Below are 22,382 nucleotides of genomic sequence, written 5' to 3'. Positions count from 1 at the left end.
AGCAGGCGGACATGTTGAGTGAAGGAGCACTAAGGTAACCTTAATAACTTACTTTTTCAGAAAAATAACCAACCCTTAAATACACAAACTGTGGAAAGTGACAGAATAACAACTAAAACAAATGAACCAAACCTTACATGGAAAACACGGGGTGAACAAGGAGCAGTGGAGGGAAATGAAATATGTTTCCTGATGTGATTCTCTGTCAGGAAACACTGTGGGAGAAACTCACCAAGATAATTATTCTCCGGGAAAAATACCTCCTCAATACAATTCCCATCCCAATCACTAACTCTCAAGCCATCTCACTTGAATGTACTCCCACCTACATGGAATACCACTGCTTTACATCTTTCATTTGGCACACTAATTTGTTAGAATTGTGCCAATTGATGAATTACTGTAGGTGGTCTGGTACTTTCCCTTTCTCATTTTTACCATATGACACAAAGTGCACGATTCCTGCAGCCTTACTGCAACATCCATATCACAATTCTTGACCTGCGATTCGATTCAAAGGAGTATTTTTTGATGTGAACAATATTTTAAAGACACTACCATTCCCAGTTTCTATGCAAAAGAGACAGCGGCCATACTAATGGCAGTATGCCACATCAACGCAGTGTAGGAGAGAGTTTGGGGAATACCAACAATGGAAAATGTATTGTACTTGAGAGGACATCATTGGATGTGAAACCTAGAGGCGGATGGAGTTAAGTTCCTTCCGTACCGTGGAGACTTGTGGGCAACATTGAGGCCGGAAGTTTAAAAGGTGGAAACAGAAGAGGAGGTTGACAACAGTCCCCCAATGAGAACACTATTCAGAACGACGGTTGTTGAAGCCATGCCAACTCCAGTGAGAAACAGACTGGAGGATGTTGTTGGACTAGCTTCAAAGTTGGACTGAGAGTTCTGTGAACATGTGGTGCATGACAAAAAATACTGACAGGATGGCCAACGGCTGAAGGAACAAGGCAACTGCAAAGAAAAGCTTGGGGAACTGTCCACCAAGATCAAGGGCGTGGAAGCACCAGTGATGGTCCCACTGTCACCATCACCACCTCCATCTCCAACAGCCAGGGCAAGTTGGACTGGTGGGTTGGTGTACAGCCGTATGCGTACAGGGAGTACAGAAGAGGACACAGGTACACAGCCTTGAGGGAAGCCAGTGCTCAGTGTAATGGAGGAAGAGACATGGGGACCAAGTCTAACAGTTTGTGGTCGGTTGGTTAAGAAGTTCTTTAACCAGCAGCAGATGAAAGAGGGTAGTCCAAGGTGGGAGAGTGTCAGTCCGAATGTCCAGTATTATAGTGTTGAAGGCTGAGATATAGTCAATGAAAAGCATCCTCACGTAATTCCCATGGTGCTCCGGGTGGCTCAATGCTGTGTGTAGAGCAATGGTGATAGCATTCTCAGTGGACCTTGCTCTATAAGCAAACTGGTGAGGGTCAACTGAGGGAGGGATCGTATTCCTGATATGGCGGTCGACCAACGAATGTCGGGGCACTCGTATGTCGAGGTATTACTATAATAAAAAATGGATGTGGCGCGGTATTAAATGGTTAGTAAGTCTGCCTCATTGTTCTGTGAGTGAGGGTTCAATCCCACGATTGTTACTGTACTCCTTACTGGCCTTCCTGTGTGTAGTTCGCATATGCCCCCCATGCTTGCGTGGGTTTTCTCTCGATATTAGTCCCCCCCCCACATCCAAAAGTAGCCATGGTAGGCTGATTGAACATAAATTGTCCGTAAGTATGAGCAGGTGCATGTGTGGTTGTTAGTCTCAATGTGATCTGCGATTGGCTGGCAACCAAAACAGGGTGTATGTACCCTGCATCCAGCATATTGTTAGTCACAAAAAATAATAAATTAATAATAATAAAGGCATTTCTACATACCTTCTTCTTCTTGATCAGTTTCTTGTTTAGATCACATTTTGGTGGGTGAGATGGAGGATCCACCCTTCGCCCAAATGGTGATGGCATGGTCTCCTGTAGATTCAACTTCTTTCCTTTGGGTTTGCCAATTTTCCCCTTTACATGTTTGATCACTTTACCTAAATTTTGCTCTTCCCTCTCAAGTGCCTCAAATTTCTGAAGAAAAAAGAACGGAATGTAAAAAACAAAACCGTCATAAATCAAGAAGAGGCAAATACATTATCACATATTCACTAGTTGTGGAGGATGTGGGTGAGAAAAGGTGGACTTGTTCTGTAACAACACTTACATCTAACTCGTCTATGAAAACTGCCAAATCCTCCTTCCAAAGATCTTCAGAAGATTTCTCCTGGATTTTCTGGAGTTCTTTCGTCTGCACAAATAAAGAATAATTAAATGAATTTATGACATACACCAACAACTCTCTTTCAGCAGTTGTATAACACTAAACTACCACACTCAAATCCAAGATGGCGCCGTTCAAGCGGGAGCCTGTGGCAGTAGCTCTGCACCAAGGGTGTCAGACTCTTATGTTTTTCATGTTTTACAGCCCTTCTATCTTTTTTTAAATGACATTTTAATATTTCCTAATACATTCTTTTTTACTTTACTTTGTACTTTATAACTTTTACTTTAATGTTTTTACAACTTTCCCTGTTATGTTAGCCTGGCATCTTTCGGCCACTTCTTTTTTTTTTGGGGGGGGGGGGGGGGGGGGGGACCGGCCAGCAATGCCTACGCTGTCACACACATGGAACTAGCTGTTACAATACGCAGCAGAAGGAGCAACACCTCGGTACCGCCGGAGGTTTGGAGCTGGACTAAATTGCTGGGAGAAGAGGCAACGGTTCTGACCAACCATTCCATCCTGGGATGGGATGGAAGAGCTGTCGGCCCCTAACAGCAACGGAGTCGAGGTTTTCTGCCCTGCTGCTGTTTTCTTCAGCTTCAGACTACTGAGTAACTGTGCGGATAAGCTTGCAAGAGCGTATTCTCCACCTTGGTCACAGTCTGCAGCAGTTCCCCATCTCGTGGAAGACTTCTTGTGTGTGGTTCCAGTTTTTGTCCAACTTTAGAAGGTCTTTTTGAGTCCGACTCAGTTACCGCAACCAAAATGGCGCTGTTTAAGCGGCAGCCGGCGGCCACGGTAGCTCTGTCCACTCTTGTTTTTTGTGTTTTTGCTGCTTTTATGTTTTAATGATTTGATGATTACATTTACTTTGATTTGCTTTGTACTTGTGCTTTTGCTTTGCTGTTCTGTGGGGTTCCAGTTTTTGTCCAACTTTACGTCTTTTTGAGTCCGATTCAGTTACCGCAACCAAAATGGCGCTGTTTAAGCGGCAGCCGGCGGCCACGGTAGCTTTGTCCACTCTTGTTCGTTTTGTGTTTTTGCGGCTTTTATGTTTTAATGATTTGATGATTCCATTTACTTTGATTTGCTTTGTACTTTGTGCTTTTGCTTTGCTGTTTATTCTGTCTAATCACCCTCTTGCTACTGCCACAATGTAATTTCCCGAATACGGGATGAATAAAGTTATCCAATCCAATCCATTTAAGATCCACTTGCATGGATTTTCCTTTGTTGGCAATAACGGAGGCTAAATGTTTTCTGTACCTCTTCACAAGATTTTCACACACCGTTGCCGGTATTTTGGCCCATTCCTCCATGCAGATCTTATCTAGAGCAGTGATGTTTTGGGGCTTTCGTTGGGAAACAAACTTTCAACTCCCTCCACAGATTTTCTGTGGGGTTCAGATCTGGAAACTGGCTAGGCCACTCCAGGACCTTGAAATGCTTCTTTTGAAGTAACTCCTTTGTTGCCCTGATTGTGTTTGGGATCATTTTCATGCTGAAAGACCCAGCCACGTCTCAACTTCAATGTGACTGGACGATTCGCCGACGGACAGTTTGCCGTATGGACGTTATGCCGAACGATAGTTTCGCTGAACGGACATTTCACGGAAAGGACGTTTCACCAAAATGGTATTCACGCGCTCACCCTGCCCCCGTATCGTGTGTATATTTTCAACCTCAGCACAAAACACAACACAATGAGAAACATCCCCACTTTTATTTGTTTAATAAAATAATAAATGAAAAACTTAAATTTTGTCGGCGAAACATCCATTAGGCGAACTGTCCGTTCGGCGAAATGTCCATTCGGCAAACTCTCCGTCGGCCAAACGTCCATTCGGCAAACTCTCCTTCGGCCAAACGTCCATTCGGCGAACTCTCCGTCGGCAAAACATCCATTCGGTGAACCCTCCATCGGCAAAACGTCCATTCGGCGAACTCTGTCAGCAAAACGTCCATTTGGCGAACACTCCGTCGGCGAACTCTCTGTCGGCAAAACGTCCGTCGGCGAATCATCCGAGTACCATCTTCAATGTCCTTGCTGATGGAAGGAGATTTTTACTCAAAATCTCTCGGTACATGGCCTCATTCATTCTTCATTTTACACAGATCAGTCATCCTGGTCCCTTTGCAGAAAAACAGCTCCAAAGTCTCTGGCAGTGCAAGATTTCAGTCCCTGGCGGCGCATTGTGCTACTGATTGATTGATTGATTAGCCTCTCTGGTACTGAATTCTGGGGGTCAAGCTTCTTTTTGTTCTGTGTTGTGTTGTATGTCGTAGTGATAGAAAAACCGGTTACAAATGTTCTCTTAATCGTCTAGTTTTAAAAATTCTGCGACCAACTTTGGTCTTGTCCAGAGGTCTTGGATGGTTAGATTTGTGGGGTCACTTGTGCACGAAAAAAGATGTTCAGTATTGTGGGGGGAAAAGTTGCATTTTGGGCAGGCATCTTGTATTCCTGGATCGATCCTGGACAGGTAGCTGTTTAGTTTCCTGCTGTAGCCTGATCTGAGCCTGGCGAGCTCGGATCTCACCTTCCTGCTCAGCAGTTTTTCTTCTTGGTTTATTAGAGGTGGTAGGGCATTGAGGACTTTGTTGGGTTTTGCCTTGTTGAGGATATTTGAACTTCTTAGGTGTGAATGGATTTGACGCATTGTTTGTAGTCTTCTTTGGTAGGATTTGGCTTGTCGTATTCTTTTTCTATTTCCTTGCCATGCTGTGTGATGATGGTCTTTTTCATCTTTCTTGGTTTCTGGTTTGCTTGAAGAAGTCTGCGACCTGGATGGCCTTCAAGATGGCATGCCGCCAGGTACTGCTTTCCGATCATTTCACAGTGCTCCTTCAGAGGCATAACCGCGCACTCAGCATGCAGGTGGTCTATGGCTGACATAGAGAGACATCCGGATGCTATCCTGAGTGCTTGGTTTTGAATTGATTGAAGCCGGTTCCAGTGTGTGTCTTTAATTATTGGCGACCATACTGGGCTCGCATATTCAAGGACAGAACGGACGATAGATTTGTATGTTAGGAGTAGTGTTTCTTTTTCACAACCCCAGCTGGAGCCTGCTAGTGATTTAAGTAGGTTCAGCTTTTTCTTTGCCTTTGCAACTGTCTGCTTGATGTGCGGGCCAAAACAAAACATAGTGTCAAATGTGACACCAAGTAGTTTTGGCGTTTTTTCCAGTTTTACTGGTACCCCTTTGATGGTGATCTTGGGATGGAGGTTAGCTTCAGCAGTGGCTGGGGTAAACCAGGTCACTGTGGATTTCTCCGGGGACACAACCAGCTGTCGTTCTTCTAAAAAATCTGCCAGCTTCTCTAAGAAGTTGTTGGCTTTAGCAGAGAGAGATTCGACGTTCGTACCTTTAACGAAGATTGAAATATCGTCCGCATATTGTATTAGAAAGACATCTTCAGGTATTGCAGGAAGGTTAGATAGGTAGAAGTTGAATAGTATTGGTGAGGTAACCGCTCCTTGCGGCACCCCTGTCCTGACATTGCGCGAGCTGGATGTAGCATTCCTGAAATTTACTCTTGATTGTCTTCCTGACAGGTAGCAGTTGAGCCATCTCTTTATACAGCTCGGTAGGGTGGTCAAATTCAGGTCTTTGAGTAGCTTTTCATGAGAGACCATATCAAATGCCTTGCTAAGGTCGATTTGGACTAGCAGGGTACGGTTTGCCGGTTTATTCTCATTAAAGCCGCCTGCCACTGATTCTGTGAACTCGTGCAGAGCTGTGACAGTGGAGTGGTTTGACCTGAAGCCATGCTGGATGTCAGGGACTGGTAGATGTTCTGTGAGGGTTGGTAGAATAACTCGTTCTAGGATCTTTATGCTGGGACATAGAAGAGAGACGGGACGGTATGATGAGGATTCATTTGCAGGTTTACCAGGTTTAAGAAGAGGAATAATGATTGAGGACTTCCAGATTGCAGGAATCGAACTTGTTTTCAGGGACAGGTTAAAAATGTCGGTTAAATAGTGTAGTCCTTTGTCGCCTAAATGTTTAAGGTGAAGAGTAGATATTTTGTCTGGGCCTAAGGCTTTCGAAGCCTTGGCTTTCTTTATTGCTTCCTTTGTCTGGCTTATAGTAATTGGTTCTATGTTGTTGTTGTTTTTCTTCAGGTCTTTTGTAACTCGTCTTGCTGTTCTTGTTGTCTTGTGGGGTATTACTGATGAATATTGCTTGTTGAATTTGTCCGCTACTTTCTTTGGAGTTGTTATGTATTTACCTTTAAATTTTATTGCTTCGTTGTTGCTTGCTTGTTTGCCGCCATTTAAATGTTTTATCAGTCGGAATAGTTTGGTTGTGTCCGATTTTTTGTCTTCAATTGTTTCTTTCCATTTCTCTCTCCTATGTTTGTTTATAATTGATTCTATCTCTCTATTTAGTTCTGTTATACGTTGGGAGTCCGGGTCAGTTTGTCTTAATTCGTCTCTTGTTTTTATCTTGTCTATTGCTTCTGTTGGTACCTCGGGTAGTATCGTTTTTATTCTTCCTGCTGGAATGGTTTTGTTGGCTATCTTATTTATAATTTTCCTAAAATGTTGTTCACCCCTGTAGACATCTGTTGGGGCTGGAAGTCTGGAGAATTTGTTTTCTGTTTCAGTCTGAAAGTCTTGCCAGTTAGCTTTACGAAAGTTGATGAAAATCCTATTTTCGCTGGTTGTTGGTCTGATGTCAGTTTCTATCTTGATTATGATGGGAAGGTGGTCGGAACCAAGGTTGGTTTTGACCTCCCAGGAGGTGTAGGACATCAGGGATAGGCTTGCTAAGGATATGTCTGGTGATGATGGTTGTCCGTTTGTTGGTAGTCTTGTTGGGTTGTCTTCGTTAATAGTTCCAAAATCTGCATTTCCTATTTCGTCAGCAATGTCTCTGCCTCTGTCATCACTTAGTTGTGAATGCCAGAGTGTGTCGTGAGCGTTCAGGTCTCCTAGGATTAGGGTATCTTTCATCTGGAGGAAAGGAAGGATAGATGCAGAGTAGCCTGTGTCGCTGCTAGTGGGAGGGATGTACAGATTGATGATGTTGATGTTTTCGACCTTGATGCCCTGGCTTTCCAGGTGATTGTCCTTTGGCAGGTCATGTATTTGCTGGAAATGGATGGACTTGAAATTGTTTCTCTCCTTACTAAATTCATGAATGACGATGGTTTAAAAATGTGCTCGGTTCTAAATTGGACCGCGGAGGCTGATAAGGTATTTTGTACATTAAAACAGATGCTACTAACTAGTGGAACTTTGACGTTACCTAATTATAACAAGCATTTTGTACAGTTGGTGGACTGTAAATGTATATGACGTCTGTGTTGACTCAGGAATTCGGGGGGGAAATGTGGCCTGTTGCATATTTTTCATCGTGATTAAATAGGCCATAACAAACCTATCACTACTTTATTAATTATTTCTTGATAATATATTTATTATTTATTTGTCTGTTTATTTGTTGTTATTTGTGCACTTTGCTGATAGCTTTAAATTGCATTGTACCATAATAAAAATAAAATTATTCAATTAATTCATTCTTATTCCATGCCGCGCATCCTCAAAAAGGTCAAAAGGGGCTGCTGGAGCCTAACCCAGCTTTGGGCGAAAGGCAGACTACACCCTAGACTGGTCGCCAGTCAGCCATAGAGGACAAAGTGAGACAAACCCCAATCATCACATTGAGCCCGCGCTTGCCCGCACCAAAGTCAGGCGAGTGAATCTCTACACCACGGGGTGGCACATTCAATTCAATTAATATTGGAGATGCTTTCTTTTGTCAGTGAGACGTTGCACTCACTTTATTTTCTATCATTAGTGCCTTTTAATCATGGTAAATCCTCTCCTGCCGCACACATTGCCACATTGTGGCTGCTGTCACTCAGTAGACAATGATGACAGGTATAGATTAGGGCTGCAATGGACTGGGTATGGGTTGTGTCCAATATTGTGATGCATATGAGAAAGGGAAAAAAACCAAAACCTTTTGGTCTCTTTGTTTCAGGAGCTCCTCCACTTTCTCTTTTGTCAAACACAAGAGAGGCATGTTAAGGATGTAATTAAAATTTGGGCCTGCTGAAGTGCCAGAGTGCAATGAGCTGTCGCTGTCATTTCCATCACGGTCATCTCCATCTTGAGGCTGGGAGAGACAGAAAAGGGTCCTTAAAAATACAATGTACTGGAACTTTCAGGTAACAAGAGATTATCATCCTGAATTGGTTGCTAGTTGATCACATGGAACAAGGAACTAATCACCCACACTTTCATACCCTATTTTGGGAGATGAGGGAGGAAACAAGAGTACTCAGGATTAAAACCCATGCAAAGGGGAGAACACGGAAAGCCCACACATCAAGGAGCCTTGGATTAAAACATAGATATTGGACCTGTCATGTGAATGTGCTAAAAACTCATCTTCAGTGCAGGCAACATAGGACGGTCGAGATGTCAATTTTTATTGGTCTATGGGAATGTTGTCTCAAACTTTTGGTGATATGTGATAATATTGTAAAAATGAAATTAGACTAATTTAACCCCTAATTATATCACGTTCTCATAATCCACCCATTTAAATTCAATAAATCCTAAATCATAAATGAAACTAATATATTAAGAATAAGGAAAAAAAATCATCAACGAATAAAATGTCATTTGAAAGCTAGTTTAGCATTAAATATGAAAGGTAAAAACCCTAATGTGATTTTTGGTCTGTGTTTATGTTACTCGGACGTTTCGCCGACGGACGTTTCGCCGACGTACGTTTTGCCGACGGACGTTTCGCCGACGGACGTTTCGCCGACGGACGTTTCGCTGACGGACGTTTCGCTGACGGACGTTTCGCTGACGGACGTTTTGCTGACGGACGTTTTGCTGACGGACGTTTTGCTGACGGACGTTTCGCTAATGGACGTTTCGCTGACGGACATTTCGCCGATGGACGTTTCGCCGAATGGACGTTTCGCCGAATGGACATTTTGCCGAAAAAATGTAGTTTAATTTATTATTTTATTAAACAAATGAAAGTGGGGATGTTTCTCATACACACACGATCCAGGGGCGGGGCGAGCGCGCGAATCCTGTTTTGGCGAAACGTCCATTTGGCGAAACATCCATTTGGCGAACTGTTTGTCGGTGAAACGTCTTTCGGCGAATTTTCCGGTCACATGTGCTTATTAGACCCCATTAAAGCATAAAAATGATAGTCATGTGAAGTGTGCATGAAACCAAATGATTTAATGTTTTGCCAACCATATTTTTAATTACATAAGTCACTTGAAAGCTATCTTAGAGTAGAATCTGAAAACTGTGAGAGTATCTGTAGACAACTGCATTTAATGAGCATGACATGCTCTGATATTGAAATGTTGAAAGGGCAATGTTAGCGTGCTAGCCACAAACAATTAGCTTAAAATGGTGTAAATTATGTGACGTATACCACTCCACCGCATCTGTTGTAGACATTTTTCTGAATTGTTTATAAATGCTATAAAAAGGCGAGTGTTTATGTTTGATGTGCCACCTTTTAACCCCGTTTTCGGGTGGGAGCCGGATCTGACCTGTTGTCTGTGAATATGCACCAAACAGCAGTTCCGAGTACCCACCCTTTTTGGAGTCCTTGGAGGGAGTGCCGTCTTCGGGTCTCCCTCATTCTGCCTTGATTGGGAAGAACGGGCCCCCGGTCAGAACCGGAGTGGTGTTCTATTGTTGGATTTCTGCGGTCGTCGTGGATTGACAATAATGAACACCATGTTCAAGCATAAGGGCGTCCATTATAGGAGTTAGCCCAACCAGTCTACATGTCCTTTGTGAACCTGGAGAAGGCGTTTGGCCGTATCCCCAAGGGAGTCTTATGGGGCGTACACTAATACCTTGACATGCGAGTACCCTGACATACAAGGAATTTGAGATACGACTAAAATTCCGGGCAAATATTTAACTTGAGAGTTTTGAGATACGAGCATTCGAGACAACCAGGTGGCCCGGCCTCGAGAGGCCCTTTATGATTTATCGGCCCATCTCCCTTGCGCAAAGATCTCTACAAGCACTGGGCGGAGGTTTGCATTTATTCCGTGTATGTTGCATTAGTCAGTGCAGAATTAAGAGAAACACAATGGATTCCTATACACATTTGAAAAAAAAAGGAGTTTAATGTGTTCCCGGACTGAGCTCGTATGGCGATATACTCGTAACTCAAACCAACGTTTCCCATAGAAATGAACTGAAAACAAATGAATTTGTTCCAAGCCTCAGAAAATACACTCAAAAAATAGGATGTTGGATTGGAAAAACATTTAATTTGTTCTAATTCGCCATCTATTAACAAGGTAACAAATTGAAAAACTAGTGGTTTAATATTACTAAAATGTTTAATAGCACTAAAATTATAGGGATTTTGCAGGGGGGGGAGAGACGGACAGAAAGAAGGGGGGAGATGGAGAGGGATTTTTGCACGCCAACGCGCTCCTAACATAACATAAATGAATTTAAAGAAAACTTGGATTACATTGCAGACACACTCAAAAATAAAAAGCAGAAAAGCATGACATGGCGTCCACCGACAGTCCCATTTACAGCACCGTCAACGAGATGGCTGAGAACGACCTGCTGAGCTACTACGACACTTACTCCAGCGCCTCCTATAAGCAGGGGCCCGACCCATACAGGTCACATTTTGATACCTTCTCCCGGTTTGGCTTCATTGGCCCTGCCTCAAGCCTGATTGGCTGAATGGTGTTGAACGCACTGGAGAGGTCAAAAAACATCATTATTACCGTGCTTCCCATTGTATCCAGATGTGAAAGAGACCTGTGCATAAGGTAAGTGGTAGCATCTTCCACACCAATACCTGGATGATAGGCAAACTGCAGAGGTTCCAGCTCTGCATTCACAGGGGGCTTAGGTGATTGATGATGATTATCTCCGATGCCTTGATCAGGTGACAGGTTAATGCTACCGGCCTTAAGTGGTTTGGCTCCCCGGGGTCTTTGGAACTGGCACCGCACAGGAAGTTTTCCACAAGGTGGGGACCTTCTGCAGACTAAGGCTGAGGTTGAAAATATGCAGAATCACTTTGCCAACCGGATCCGCAGTCTAAGTAGTCTGGAGCTGAGGCCGTCTGGACCGGTAGCCTTCCTTGCCTTGATCTTTTTTAGCTGTTTTATCACCCGATTGACAGTAATGCAGAGACCGGTAGAAGAGGGGGAGGAAGAGGAGGAGGAGAAAAAAGGGGTGAGTTTCTTCTGGTCTGGGATTCAGAGGAGTGGGCGCAGAACTGAATCTGATATTTTTATCGTTATTTACATCTGCGAGGCAAACTTGTTCTACAGTCGCTAGGATTGAATTAATCTCGGGAGATGCGATATATCCATCACATGGAGGGACTTTGCTTGTACATACACAATGAATGGTGGTGCAACAGAAGCATCATTAACACTCACTGCTCCCCGGATTTAGAGCTCTTGGCAGTACGGTGCAAGTCCTTCTATCTACCTACAAAGCTAACGATCATCATTGCAATGGCTGTTTACATCCCACCGAAAGCATGGCACTTATCCTCCTACTAGCAACTATAAACAAACAGCAGCTTGGCCACCCCGATGGAGTCTTTATTGTCGCTGGTGACTTCAACAAAGCATGTTTAAAGACTTTTCTGCCTAAGTTCATCCAGTATGTGAAGTCACACCAGAGAAGATAAAACCCTAGAACTAGTATATTCTAATATCCACATGATTATAGAGCCACACCCCTCCCTCATCTTGCCGGATCAGACCATCTCTGCCTGCCCCTCACCCCCACATACATCCTACTACGGAGGCTAACAAGGCCACAAACAAAGATAATAAAAACATGGCCAGATGATACCCTTTCTCAGCTGCAGGACTTTTTTTCCCGCACCATTTGGGAACTTTTTTAACACCACAACTATTTTCCGACATCAAAAAAATTACGGACAATTGATAAACGGATACAGATCTGGCCCTAATCCTCAAAAATGGAGTATGCATAGACAGGGTCCAGTCATTCAAATTCCTGGGGTTCCACGTCACCGACAAGCTCTCCTGGTCTACCAACATCCCGGCAGTGGTGAAGAAGGCCCAGAAACGATTTCCTGAGGGTACTCTGGAGGAATGACTTGGACACTAAGCTTCTGGTAACCTTCTATAGAGCCACTATGGAGAGCATCCTGGCATACTGTATTACAGCGTGCCACGCTGGAAGCATGGCAGCATACAGAAATGCCATGCAGAGAGTGACCAATACTGCCCAGAAGATCATTGGCTGCTCTCTGCCCTCACTGGATGGCATTGCCAGCCCTCGCTACCTCAGCAGAGTCAGGAACATTATCAGGGACCAATGCCACCCTGATCTCACAAAGCACGGCCAAATAGACGTAAGGACATTTTTTTCCCACAGCCATCAGGACTCTGAACTTGCGTTAGCACAACACACAATCCCTTCTGTACAATAAATTCGGGGTGTCCAATAAGAATGTGCAAGGAGTAGCACCACCAATTTTGTTATATGCAGCTGTGTATGATGACAATAAAGGCTTTTGATTTGATTTGATTGGAACTGATTCAGTTCATTGGCCCACTCCCTGTCTCCGGACTCTGGGTCTCTCTCACTGTTGCCTCCATGGCCCGAAATAGTCCTCAAGCTCACCCAGACCTATTTGGTGTTGACTCTCTGGAGTTGGTACTCTCGCTTCTTCCTGTAAATGGTATTTCCCTTCCTTATCTCTCTCTCTCTCTTCAGCTCCTTCTGGACCATTTTCAGGCTCTCTTTCTCCCCAGACCTAAAAGCCCTCTTGGTCTTGTTCAGGAGGGCTCTGAAATCCCTGGTGATCCACGGTTTATAGAATAAACTTAAAACTTGTTTATTTGAACTTTCATAATCATGTATAGTAAAATGAGGATATGATTCAAACACATTTGTAAGACTGATAACTATACCTTTTCTTGGGCTTTGCTCCAGGCAGCTACAGGGTCAGACTCATAGCCTTTCTGTACCAACATGCGGATTAGCTCATGCTTCGGTTTGTTCTCTGTTTGGAAATTGTTTAAATTTGAAGTAAAATATATCAGACTCAAGATTTTATTATAAAACCTCTTACCAATGTAAATTTTTCCTTCAATCTTCTCCAGGACAAAACGGGCTTGATTAGAAAGTTTAGCTGCTTCAGCTCCAAGGCTACCAATTAACCAGTCCTTTCGAAGTTTGTAGTAGTGCAGGCGTAGCTCAAAGAACTCTCTTAGAATGTCTTGGACTGAATCATATCGTTTTAGACAACCCATGTGGTCAAACAGGACCTAAGAAAACAAGATAACACATCGGACCTTAACACACCATCCTTAATTCACAGCACAACTGACTTACAGTCAATTTTAAGTTTGATGAACTTTACCATCGAGTTGCAGGTAAGGCTGGACTGAAGCTTGAAGACTCTGTGGAGGCCAGCTGCCTCAGCCTGGACTAGTTTTTCTTCAGACATACGTACCAGAAACTTCACGGTAGAATCTGTGTGATACTCCTTGTAGTCATTGATGAGTGATGGTGTTTTGTCAGAGCCCTGCAACATCGGCTCCAACACCGACTCTTTATAAGCCTGCACAGGACATGATACATGACGAATTGGCTCGGCATCAATTTTTATTCCTAAATTCAGTGGTGGAGCGTCAGGGCTTTCTAAGCCTTCTCTGCTGGCCTAAAAATATCTGAATCCTAGACTGATGTTCATCATATTTTGTTCATTAAATAATTCCAAATTGTCTGTAATCTTCCACTGATGGCTTTTCCCATGGTTGTGCTGCTTCCAGATGTGTTATGTGTTTTGTCATATTTAACCAATTAACCATTTAACCAATCACATCATCCATTATTTGTGGCCAGGGTCAGAAATTTACCTGGAGGCCTTCACAATCAGTTCTGCAGGCCCTGTAGCCTAATATAAATGCCGACAAAACTTTTGCTTTAACCTAACATTTGAATTGGAGACACCAAGGCCTTATCACAGGCGTAGGGAAATGTCACCATTTTCACACACTATGATTGGCTAGTGATAGTGTACTAGCCAGCGCTCACAAACTGTATCTGTAGCGCGTTGCACAAGCACATATATTTTTGTGTTGGTTTAATAGCGGTTTTGTCAAACCACAATGGATGAAGGAGGAAAAGAAATGGATTTGGTTGCAGATTTACTGTCAAAGCGCTTTTCAAGACAAACTTTTGAGGAAAAACTGGACATTATTAGGAAAGGTCAGACAATTCCGAAGTGTGTCACAACCGGGAAAAGATTATGTCCCCCACTTTCAATCCACTAACTACGAGCTGTACCCCTGGCTCACAGGCTTTGAGTAACACTATCTCGTGTATGCACACACACACACATAAAACATATACATATATACCGTATTTGCTTGTATATAAGCCGTTTTTGTCGGACAAAAAAATTAATGAATCGAGGGTATGGTTAAATGCTCAAAAAAAACACGACATGCACGAAACTGCAAGTTGACCGCACCATGACACGATGATGTCAAGATGCAATAGCAGTAAAGTCATGATCCAATGGCCACGTCTTTACGCCAGCAAATGCGCCTCATACAGTAATTTATTTCAAAATAGAGAAAATATAAACAGAAAAAATGCTAAACAAAATATATATCTATGATTGAAATTCAAGAAAAGAACATAAATACATACATATACGTACACACATACACGCACATATATAATGTTGCTCATCATAAGAGGTCTTCTGAGCCATTCTTTGTCTGGTCCCTCACCTCAGACCAGTTTGCCATGGTTGACCCTACCACAGGCACAAGGCCCCAGACAACATAGCTCAAAATTGATCTCAAAAAGGCATTTGATAACATCAACCACCAAATACTGCTGATTCAACTTGTTTAATTTCTCACCAAGTATGCTAAATAGTTGTTACGACTCCCCCTGGGGTATGATATACCAGGGAGTCGCAACTATCACAGCAGACAGGTTCGGTCAAAGATGAGTTCGGACAAACACTGCAAGTAGCCTTAGTTATATTTTATTTACAATAAAGTCATTAAAACAGACTACGGGATAACATAGGGGAAGCACCAGATATTAAAGTGGCACCCTCAAATAAACACGGTAAAACCCCCTCCCAGACTGGTGTCCAAATGAACACCCACAAAATACAGGAAATAAGACCGAAGGATGCCACTGTTAAACTGATGTAAAATAATCTAGACGGGGGAATAACTGTGTCTAAATGCACAAACTATATGTATACCCCGGGGTGTCTAAACTTATCTCAAGTCACCCGATGCAACCCAAAAATCATTAACAGCACATACAAAATATAACAGGGAGTAACGTACTCACAAGCCTGCAACTCAGCGAGGCATCAAGGCATCAAGGGCAAGGCAAGGGGCGAACTGACAACTGAAAAGGGTTTAAATAAGGGCAGGAGGGATGATTGGGGAATTAATTACAGCTGTGTTGGCCTGGGCAGGGCTCTGTCACAGGGGTGGAGCCACAGCTGCAGATACCTGTAAAGAAAAGAAAGCACACACCTCCTACATAGTGTGTGTCCAGGCTGCCAGCCGTAACAATTGTATTGAATCATACTTATCTAAAAGATCACAGTGCGTCGGGAAACACAATGCAAAATCAACTCCACGGAATAACAGTCTTGGGACTCTACCGCAGAGTCAGTGCTCGGTTTATTGCTCTTCAGCCTTTACATAAATGATCTGCCAAGCTGTTGTCCTTCACCTGTCACCTGCCGAATGTTCCTGCTTCCTGCTGGCTGATTGAAGGTACAGTTGTGGTCGAAGTTCTACATACACGGGGACGCTCGTCGGACCGGCCACGCTCACTCCTCGTCACTGGCCGGCGCGGACGCCCGCCAGACCGACCGCTTCCTCGCCTCGTCATCGGCCGGCGCGGACGCCCGCCAGACCGACCGCTTCCTCGCCTCGTCATCGGCCGGCGCGGACGCCCGCCAGACCGACCACTTCCTCGTCTCGTTCCTGGCTGGCACGGATGCCCCCCCGACTATGTTAGCGGCTAACCTCCGGCCTCCCTGCCTGTCTCTCGCTTCTCATGGACATATGGCATTGGGACTTCTAGGCCGTCCCTTAGAGGGGAGGTACTGACAGGAGCGGCTCGTTGGCCCCTCCTGGCTTGACGTCATTTCATAACAGCTGCAGACTATCCTTGATTACTTTCTGATGTGGGTATTACATTACCAATTACAATGACAATAATGTGTCAGTTAATGCAGATGCCTCACCAGCAGAGGGACTGAATGGACTGTTTTTTTTGCCCGCTTAGAGACTGACAAATCAGATTCAGTCTCAACACATCCACCACCCTGCAACAGTACACTGAAGCCTCAGGAACATGAAGTGAGACATACTGCACACTATAAACACCAGGTTGGCCCTGACGGAGTACCTGGGAAGCCTGTGCTGATCAACTGACTGGGGTTTTCCATCATCCCATCCCGCCTGAAATCTGCCACCATTATCCCCGTCCCTAAAAAGCCAACCATTGACAGCCTGAATGATTATAGGCCTGCTGCTCATGAAGTCCTTTGAAAAGTTTGTCGCCCACCACATCAGGGATACATACCCTCCCCCAGTTGACCCTCACCAGTTTGCTTATAGAGAAAACAGGTTCACTGAGGACACCATTGCCGTTGCTCTACACACAGCAATGAGCCACCTGGAGCACCATGGGAACTATGTGAGGATGCGTTTCATTGACTATAATTCAGCCTTCAACACTATAATACCGGACATTCTGGCTGACAAACTATCCCACCTTGGAATATCCTCTTCCATCTGCTAATATCTTAGATTATGCAATATTTTACTATTTACCTGAAGAGAATGTGATTCTTATATTTTTATATTACTTATTTAGGTTCTTTTACTGGCAAAACACACTTTGTGGAGTAGCACCACCAATTTTGTCATACACAGTTGTGTATGATGACAATCGGCTTTTGATGATTTGATGATGTCTGAACAGAACAAACGTATGCCGAAGATACTGTCCTTCCTCTATGTCAACAGGAAAGACAAAAAAACATGCTGCACAAGAACTCACAGATGCAAAGATGAGGGTGAATAACTGTCTTGAAAAATATCAACTACACTTAAACATATCTAAGACTGTCTGTATGTACTTCTCAAAAAGAGTTACAAAAAACAGGGACCACAACAGAAAAACAATCAATGTAGTCCAAGGATTTAAATATATAGGATACACTCTTGACACTCAACCAGCCTTCAAACAACAGATAAAGACACGCAAAATAAAATTTAATTCAATTTGTCCAATTTTAGGTTCATTAGAAATAATCAAATGAGTCATCAAAATTATATTTTGACACATTTATCATATTGCACATGACTTACTTCCTAACAAGTTGGTCATCGGCTTGCAAAACAACACTAAAACCAATTAAAGCCATTTATAAGCAAGCTTAGAGGGTACAGAACAGAAAGACATAAACGCACCACCACTGTCAGATATTAAAAAAACCTGATAACTGTCATCTTGTCGCATTTTTCGTGGGTTCATTGGATGCCTGAGATGGCCAAGGTGCTTAGCAAGCATTTTCAAGGGCCGATTCGAAATCCAAACAAAACGGGAATAAGCTCGGCGTAGATTTCCTTCACGAAGTATATGTAAAACCCAATCCAAACAAAAGAAGAAAAGCCAAGGCGTTGGCCACCTCAGCCATTTATATTATTCGTGTCATTTTTATTCTATGGTGAATTTTTTTTCCTCTTCAGTGCTGAGTGCCACCCAACTCACCAGCAAAGAAGAAGCGTTGCCCTGATTTCCACAATTTTTCATCTCCTGTCTTTCGCTTGCAACTTTGAGCGTGAATTTTGACATTTTTATGAACATTTTTGATCTGGATACTTAACATAAAAAAATGTCGATGTACGGAAGCTGGTGAAGAATGAAAGTAATTTGCTTCTTATCCACTACCTAAATGCCGTTCGCAAAAGTAAAAAACAATTCAAAATTAATACATACCCAATTTAATTGTCAAAAAATACCATAGTTCTCCCAATCTGAGAAAATTTAAAGAACAATACACAAAGTAGACAAATGAGCCTGACTATACCTGTGTCCATGTACGTATGGGGAGTTCAGTGATCTCGATGGTGTTTTTGTCAAGGACTGACAACTCTCCACTGACCAGGTATTGGTTTGGACCAAGTTCATGAATCACTCCTTTGAAATTTTTGTAACTGGGAAGCTATTAGGAAACACAAGTTTGACAATACATAAAAGGAAGGAAATACAGTACAGTGAACCATCGCTTATCGCGGTTAATGGGGACCGGGACACTCCCGCAGAAGGGTGAAACCGCGAAGTAGCCGGGCGCCATTAAAAAAAAAAAAAAAAACGCTTATAGAAACGTATAACACGTGACCAAAACCACCACCAGGCTAATATGTTGTTCATTCAGGTGTTTTATTCCACATTAGAATGCAGGTGTTATGTTAGTGCATACAAAAAAAATACTGCATATGTAATAAATGTAAACTTTTATTCAGAAAACTCAGAAATTCAAAAACATCATACAGTCAGGATGGATCTTCCCCAGTTCTTTGGCGGCGCGTAAAAAACATTGTTATGGGGAGTTGGGAACGTTGTTTTTTTTTTGTCGGTGAGGATGCGCTTGTAAACAGCCATGACTTCATCGATGAGATTGGTGAACTCAACTCCCCTCACCATGTTATCGTCCATTTCTTTGGCCTTTCTTGGGAGGTCTTTGGCTGTATTAAAGAGGTCCTGCAAATTATGTAAAGTAAGGCCACCTTCGTCAGCGTCGTCAGAGTCGTCGTCGGCAGCAGGCTCCTCTGCCTCCTCACTCGCCGACTTGGTCATCTCACCACTCGCATGCACCATGGCATCAAACAAAGATTTAGCCTTACTTCGGATTAAGTTACCATCCTGGCTGATTTGCTTTGCCCTACAATTACGGATCCAAATAACCAGTGCATGGAAAGTGTTTGGGAGGCATCACGAAGGGCTTCACAAAACTTACGCTTAACTTGGCAACAAGCGTACTGTATAGCACAAGATAGGCGTGGACTGAGAATGGGCATCCGTGCTAAATGGGCCAATGGGGAGTCGAGTATATTCAATGAGCATTCAGCTGGCCAATCAGGTTATGTTTATGCCCGTGATGCGGAAGTGAAACGCCGTGATGCAGAAGTGACGCGGCCGTGATCCCCCATGATGCTTTGCGCACACGTGCATTTTTTTGTGTTTTAGAATTTATAAAATGATAAAATTACTAATTCTAATTGAATATTTTGTTTCCACACCCTGTAGGACTATGTAATTTATAATTTTAATTTAATATCTTTAAAAAAAAATTTTTCCTGAAAAAAATCCGCGAAGCTCTGCAGGCAGCAATAAGTGGAACGCGAAGTAGCGAGGGTTCACTGTAATCCCTCGTATATTGTGTTAATATAGACCCCTATTATAACTTCTTTTTTCTTCTTCAGTGCTAAGTCCTAGTAGCAAAAGTGGCTTCATCTTACGAGTTCCAGCATCGATTTTCACATTTTTATTTTTATTTATTTATTCATTTTCCTAAATAACTAATAGCGGAAAATAATTGCGAAGTAGTGAATTTGCGTGAAGTGAAGACGCGATAATCGGAGATTACTGTAATAGACCCATTAATTATGCATACATATCTAACCCAGGAAATACACATTTGATTGATTCATTAGTATTGAGACATCCTGAATGCAAAGAAACTACAATTTGTATCAGTGACCCTTATATAAGGTCACCACCAGATATTGAATGAGTTGGTGGTACAGAAAGTCACTTCACATCTAACTTATTCCTAATTGCCCCCTAGGTTCCCCATCTTGTGGAAGACTTCTTGTGTGGTTCCAATTTTATCACTACGTCTTTTTCTTGTTTCCGTATCCTTTTTTAATACTGCAACCAAGATGGCGCCGCTCGAGTGGCACCCAGTAGCGGTAGCTCCGTCCACTCTTGCTCGGTTTAATTGCATTTTGGTATTTCATAATGATTTCCCATATATCTTGCTTTTTGCTTTGCTGTTCTGCGGCCTTTGCGACTCGGCACCACCCATCGAGTGGCTTGGTTTCTTTGTGCTAGTCCTAGACGTCTTTGGAGCCGTTCAGCTGTGCTTCCTCTGCCCTGCACGCAGCATCAGCTGTAAGCCGTGGACGATAGTGCCAGGAGAAGAGGCAACGCTCCAGACCGAGCATTCCATCATTGTTATGGGAGCGTGAGATATCTCCCCGGTCAGATGGAGGACCTGCCGGTGCTTTGAAGCCCCCCATTGGCCTCTCCACTGCTGCTGATTAGGTGATGGGACAGTTTAGGAGGATCTAGGCAAGGAAGATGATCTTTAAAACCTCCAGACTACTGAAAGACTGCGTGGTAACCTACGTCTCAGTCTCCAGAAGGTCCCCACCTTATGGACTTCCTGTGTGTGGATCCAGTTTCTTACGTAGGTCTACAATGTCTTGTGTGTCCTGTGTCTGTCTTGCTACATTAACAGACATTTCCCGAATACGAGATGAAATAATGTTCTAACCTAACCTAATGCCAGCAGTGACTGTAAGATCAAGCCATTGCTGGTGTACCGCCCGGAGACCACACATCCTTTCAAGAGACAAAATATCTCAAAAGAAAAAATCCAAGGTATATGGGTGCGCTAATCCTAAATCATGGAGAACGCGTCATTTCTTCACAGATTGGGTTAATCTGTGCTTCGGCAGTCAAAATGTATTTGACCAAGAAAACCCTGCAATTGAAATGTCTCCTGGTCACCCTCTTGGTCTCGAGCGGAAATTCTTGATGAATACAATTTCATCAAGGTTCTCTACCTACAACCAAACCATCACGCCACTCCTCCATTGGATTGACCAACAAGTAATTTTAAACATTAAGAAACTGTGAACAAAGCATTTATTCAATAAATGCTTCAATGTGACAGATAACACAAACCAAAACTTTAGTGAATTTTGGAAAGACCACGTTAATTGAAATTATGGCCAGCTTCCATCGCTGAGAGATACTTTGAACGGCTGAAAACGGCAGATACTGATTTAAATGAATGAACCCATTGTCATTAATGAAATTGTATCTCTTGGAAGGTCGTTTGGTTGACGAGGCAGATGTGAACGACCTTGCCGCGGACCACCAGTAAGAACTGACGATACGGTAACGAAGGTGTCGCGGGAACTCAGTGGCGAGAAGGAGGTGGGAAAGGGGGAATCGCCTCGCTACAAAAGGAAATCCAGTACAAGTTAGCGTAGTGGCAGGAGTTTTCTGATTACATGGAAAAGAGGCGGCCGGACACGTTGGCAAGTGGCCGTGCGTTATCCTATTGTGAGAACATTTGTGTGTGCGTCTTTTTCGTAAGATTTTGAAGGGGAGACAAAAGCAAACATCCATAATAGGTTCAAAGTGAAGGTGAAAGCGAGGCAAAAAGTGGTAAGTCGGAATCTCCCTCTCAAGAGGTTCGCGGGGGGAGCTGGAGCCTATCGCAGCTGAATTCGAAATCCTCAAACTTATAGCTAAGAACACATAGGTGGATTGATCTGGATTCAAACCCAGGACCCCAGAAATGACGCGCTAACCACTCACCCACAGCGACGCCCCCAAACCGTCATTATTGGATTCAGATTTTCCACACGTTTTTTTACGCTAGATGCCCTTCCAGTCAAAGCTGTGGGACAGACTTAGCCAACTGGCTTAATAATTGTTTGTTCATGTCGAGCCAGGTGGCCAAACTGGTTTTACAATTGTTTATTAAGATCCTAGAATGTAAGATAGACAGGCCAAACTGGTTTTACTAATGTTTGTTAAGACCGTGGAATGCAAGATAGACTAATTAGCTGGTCTCGCAATTGTTTGCTCGCTTCGCGAAATGTAAGAAAGGCTAACTAGCTGGCATTGCAATTGTTTGCTTGTATTGTAAGATTTGCCAACTCACTAAGTAATTGTTTGTTTGAAATACACGATGTAAGATAGGCAGCGGCATTTTGTGTGAGCTATAAAAAATATTGTGTTTGTATACAACTTA

General features: G+C 43.2%; 1 protein-coding gene across 2 annotated transcripts in view; it reads right to left on the bottom strand.

Moving 5' to 3' along the window:
• top2b (DNA topoisomerase II beta) overlaps positions 1-22,382 on the bottom strand; it is a 135,554-nt gene that overhangs the window by 24,465 nt on the left and 88,707 nt on the right. For both annotated transcript variants that reach the window (XM_077742744.1, XM_077742745.1), the window contains exons 22-28: positions 18,417-18,551; positions 13,686-13,886; positions 13,395-13,590; positions 13,234-13,325; positions 8,265-8,420; positions 2,227-2,310; positions 1,899-2,093 (exon numbers count right to left, since the gene is read on the bottom strand). In XM_077742744.1, coding sequence (XP_077598870.1) covers positions 1,899-2,093; positions 2,227-2,310; positions 8,265-8,420; positions 13,234-13,325; positions 13,395-13,590; positions 13,686-13,886; positions 18,417-18,551 — 1,059 coding nt within the window. The remainder of the gene's footprint in view (positions 1-1,898; positions 2,094-2,226; positions 2,311-8,264; positions 8,421-13,233; positions 13,326-13,394; positions 13,591-13,685; positions 13,887-18,416; positions 18,552-22,382) is intronic.

Source organism: Stigmatopora nigra, chromosome 21 (assembly GCF_051989575.1).
Source record: "Stigmatopora nigra isolate UIUO_SnigA chromosome 21, RoL_Snig_1.1, whole genome shotgun sequence".
In the NCBI taxonomy this organism is placed as follows: Eukaryota; Metazoa; Chordata; class Actinopteri; order Syngnathiformes; family Syngnathidae; genus Stigmatopora; species Stigmatopora nigra.
The sequence above is the reverse complement of the archived record's forward strand: the minus strand, read 5'-3'. Positions and strand labels throughout refer to the sequence as shown.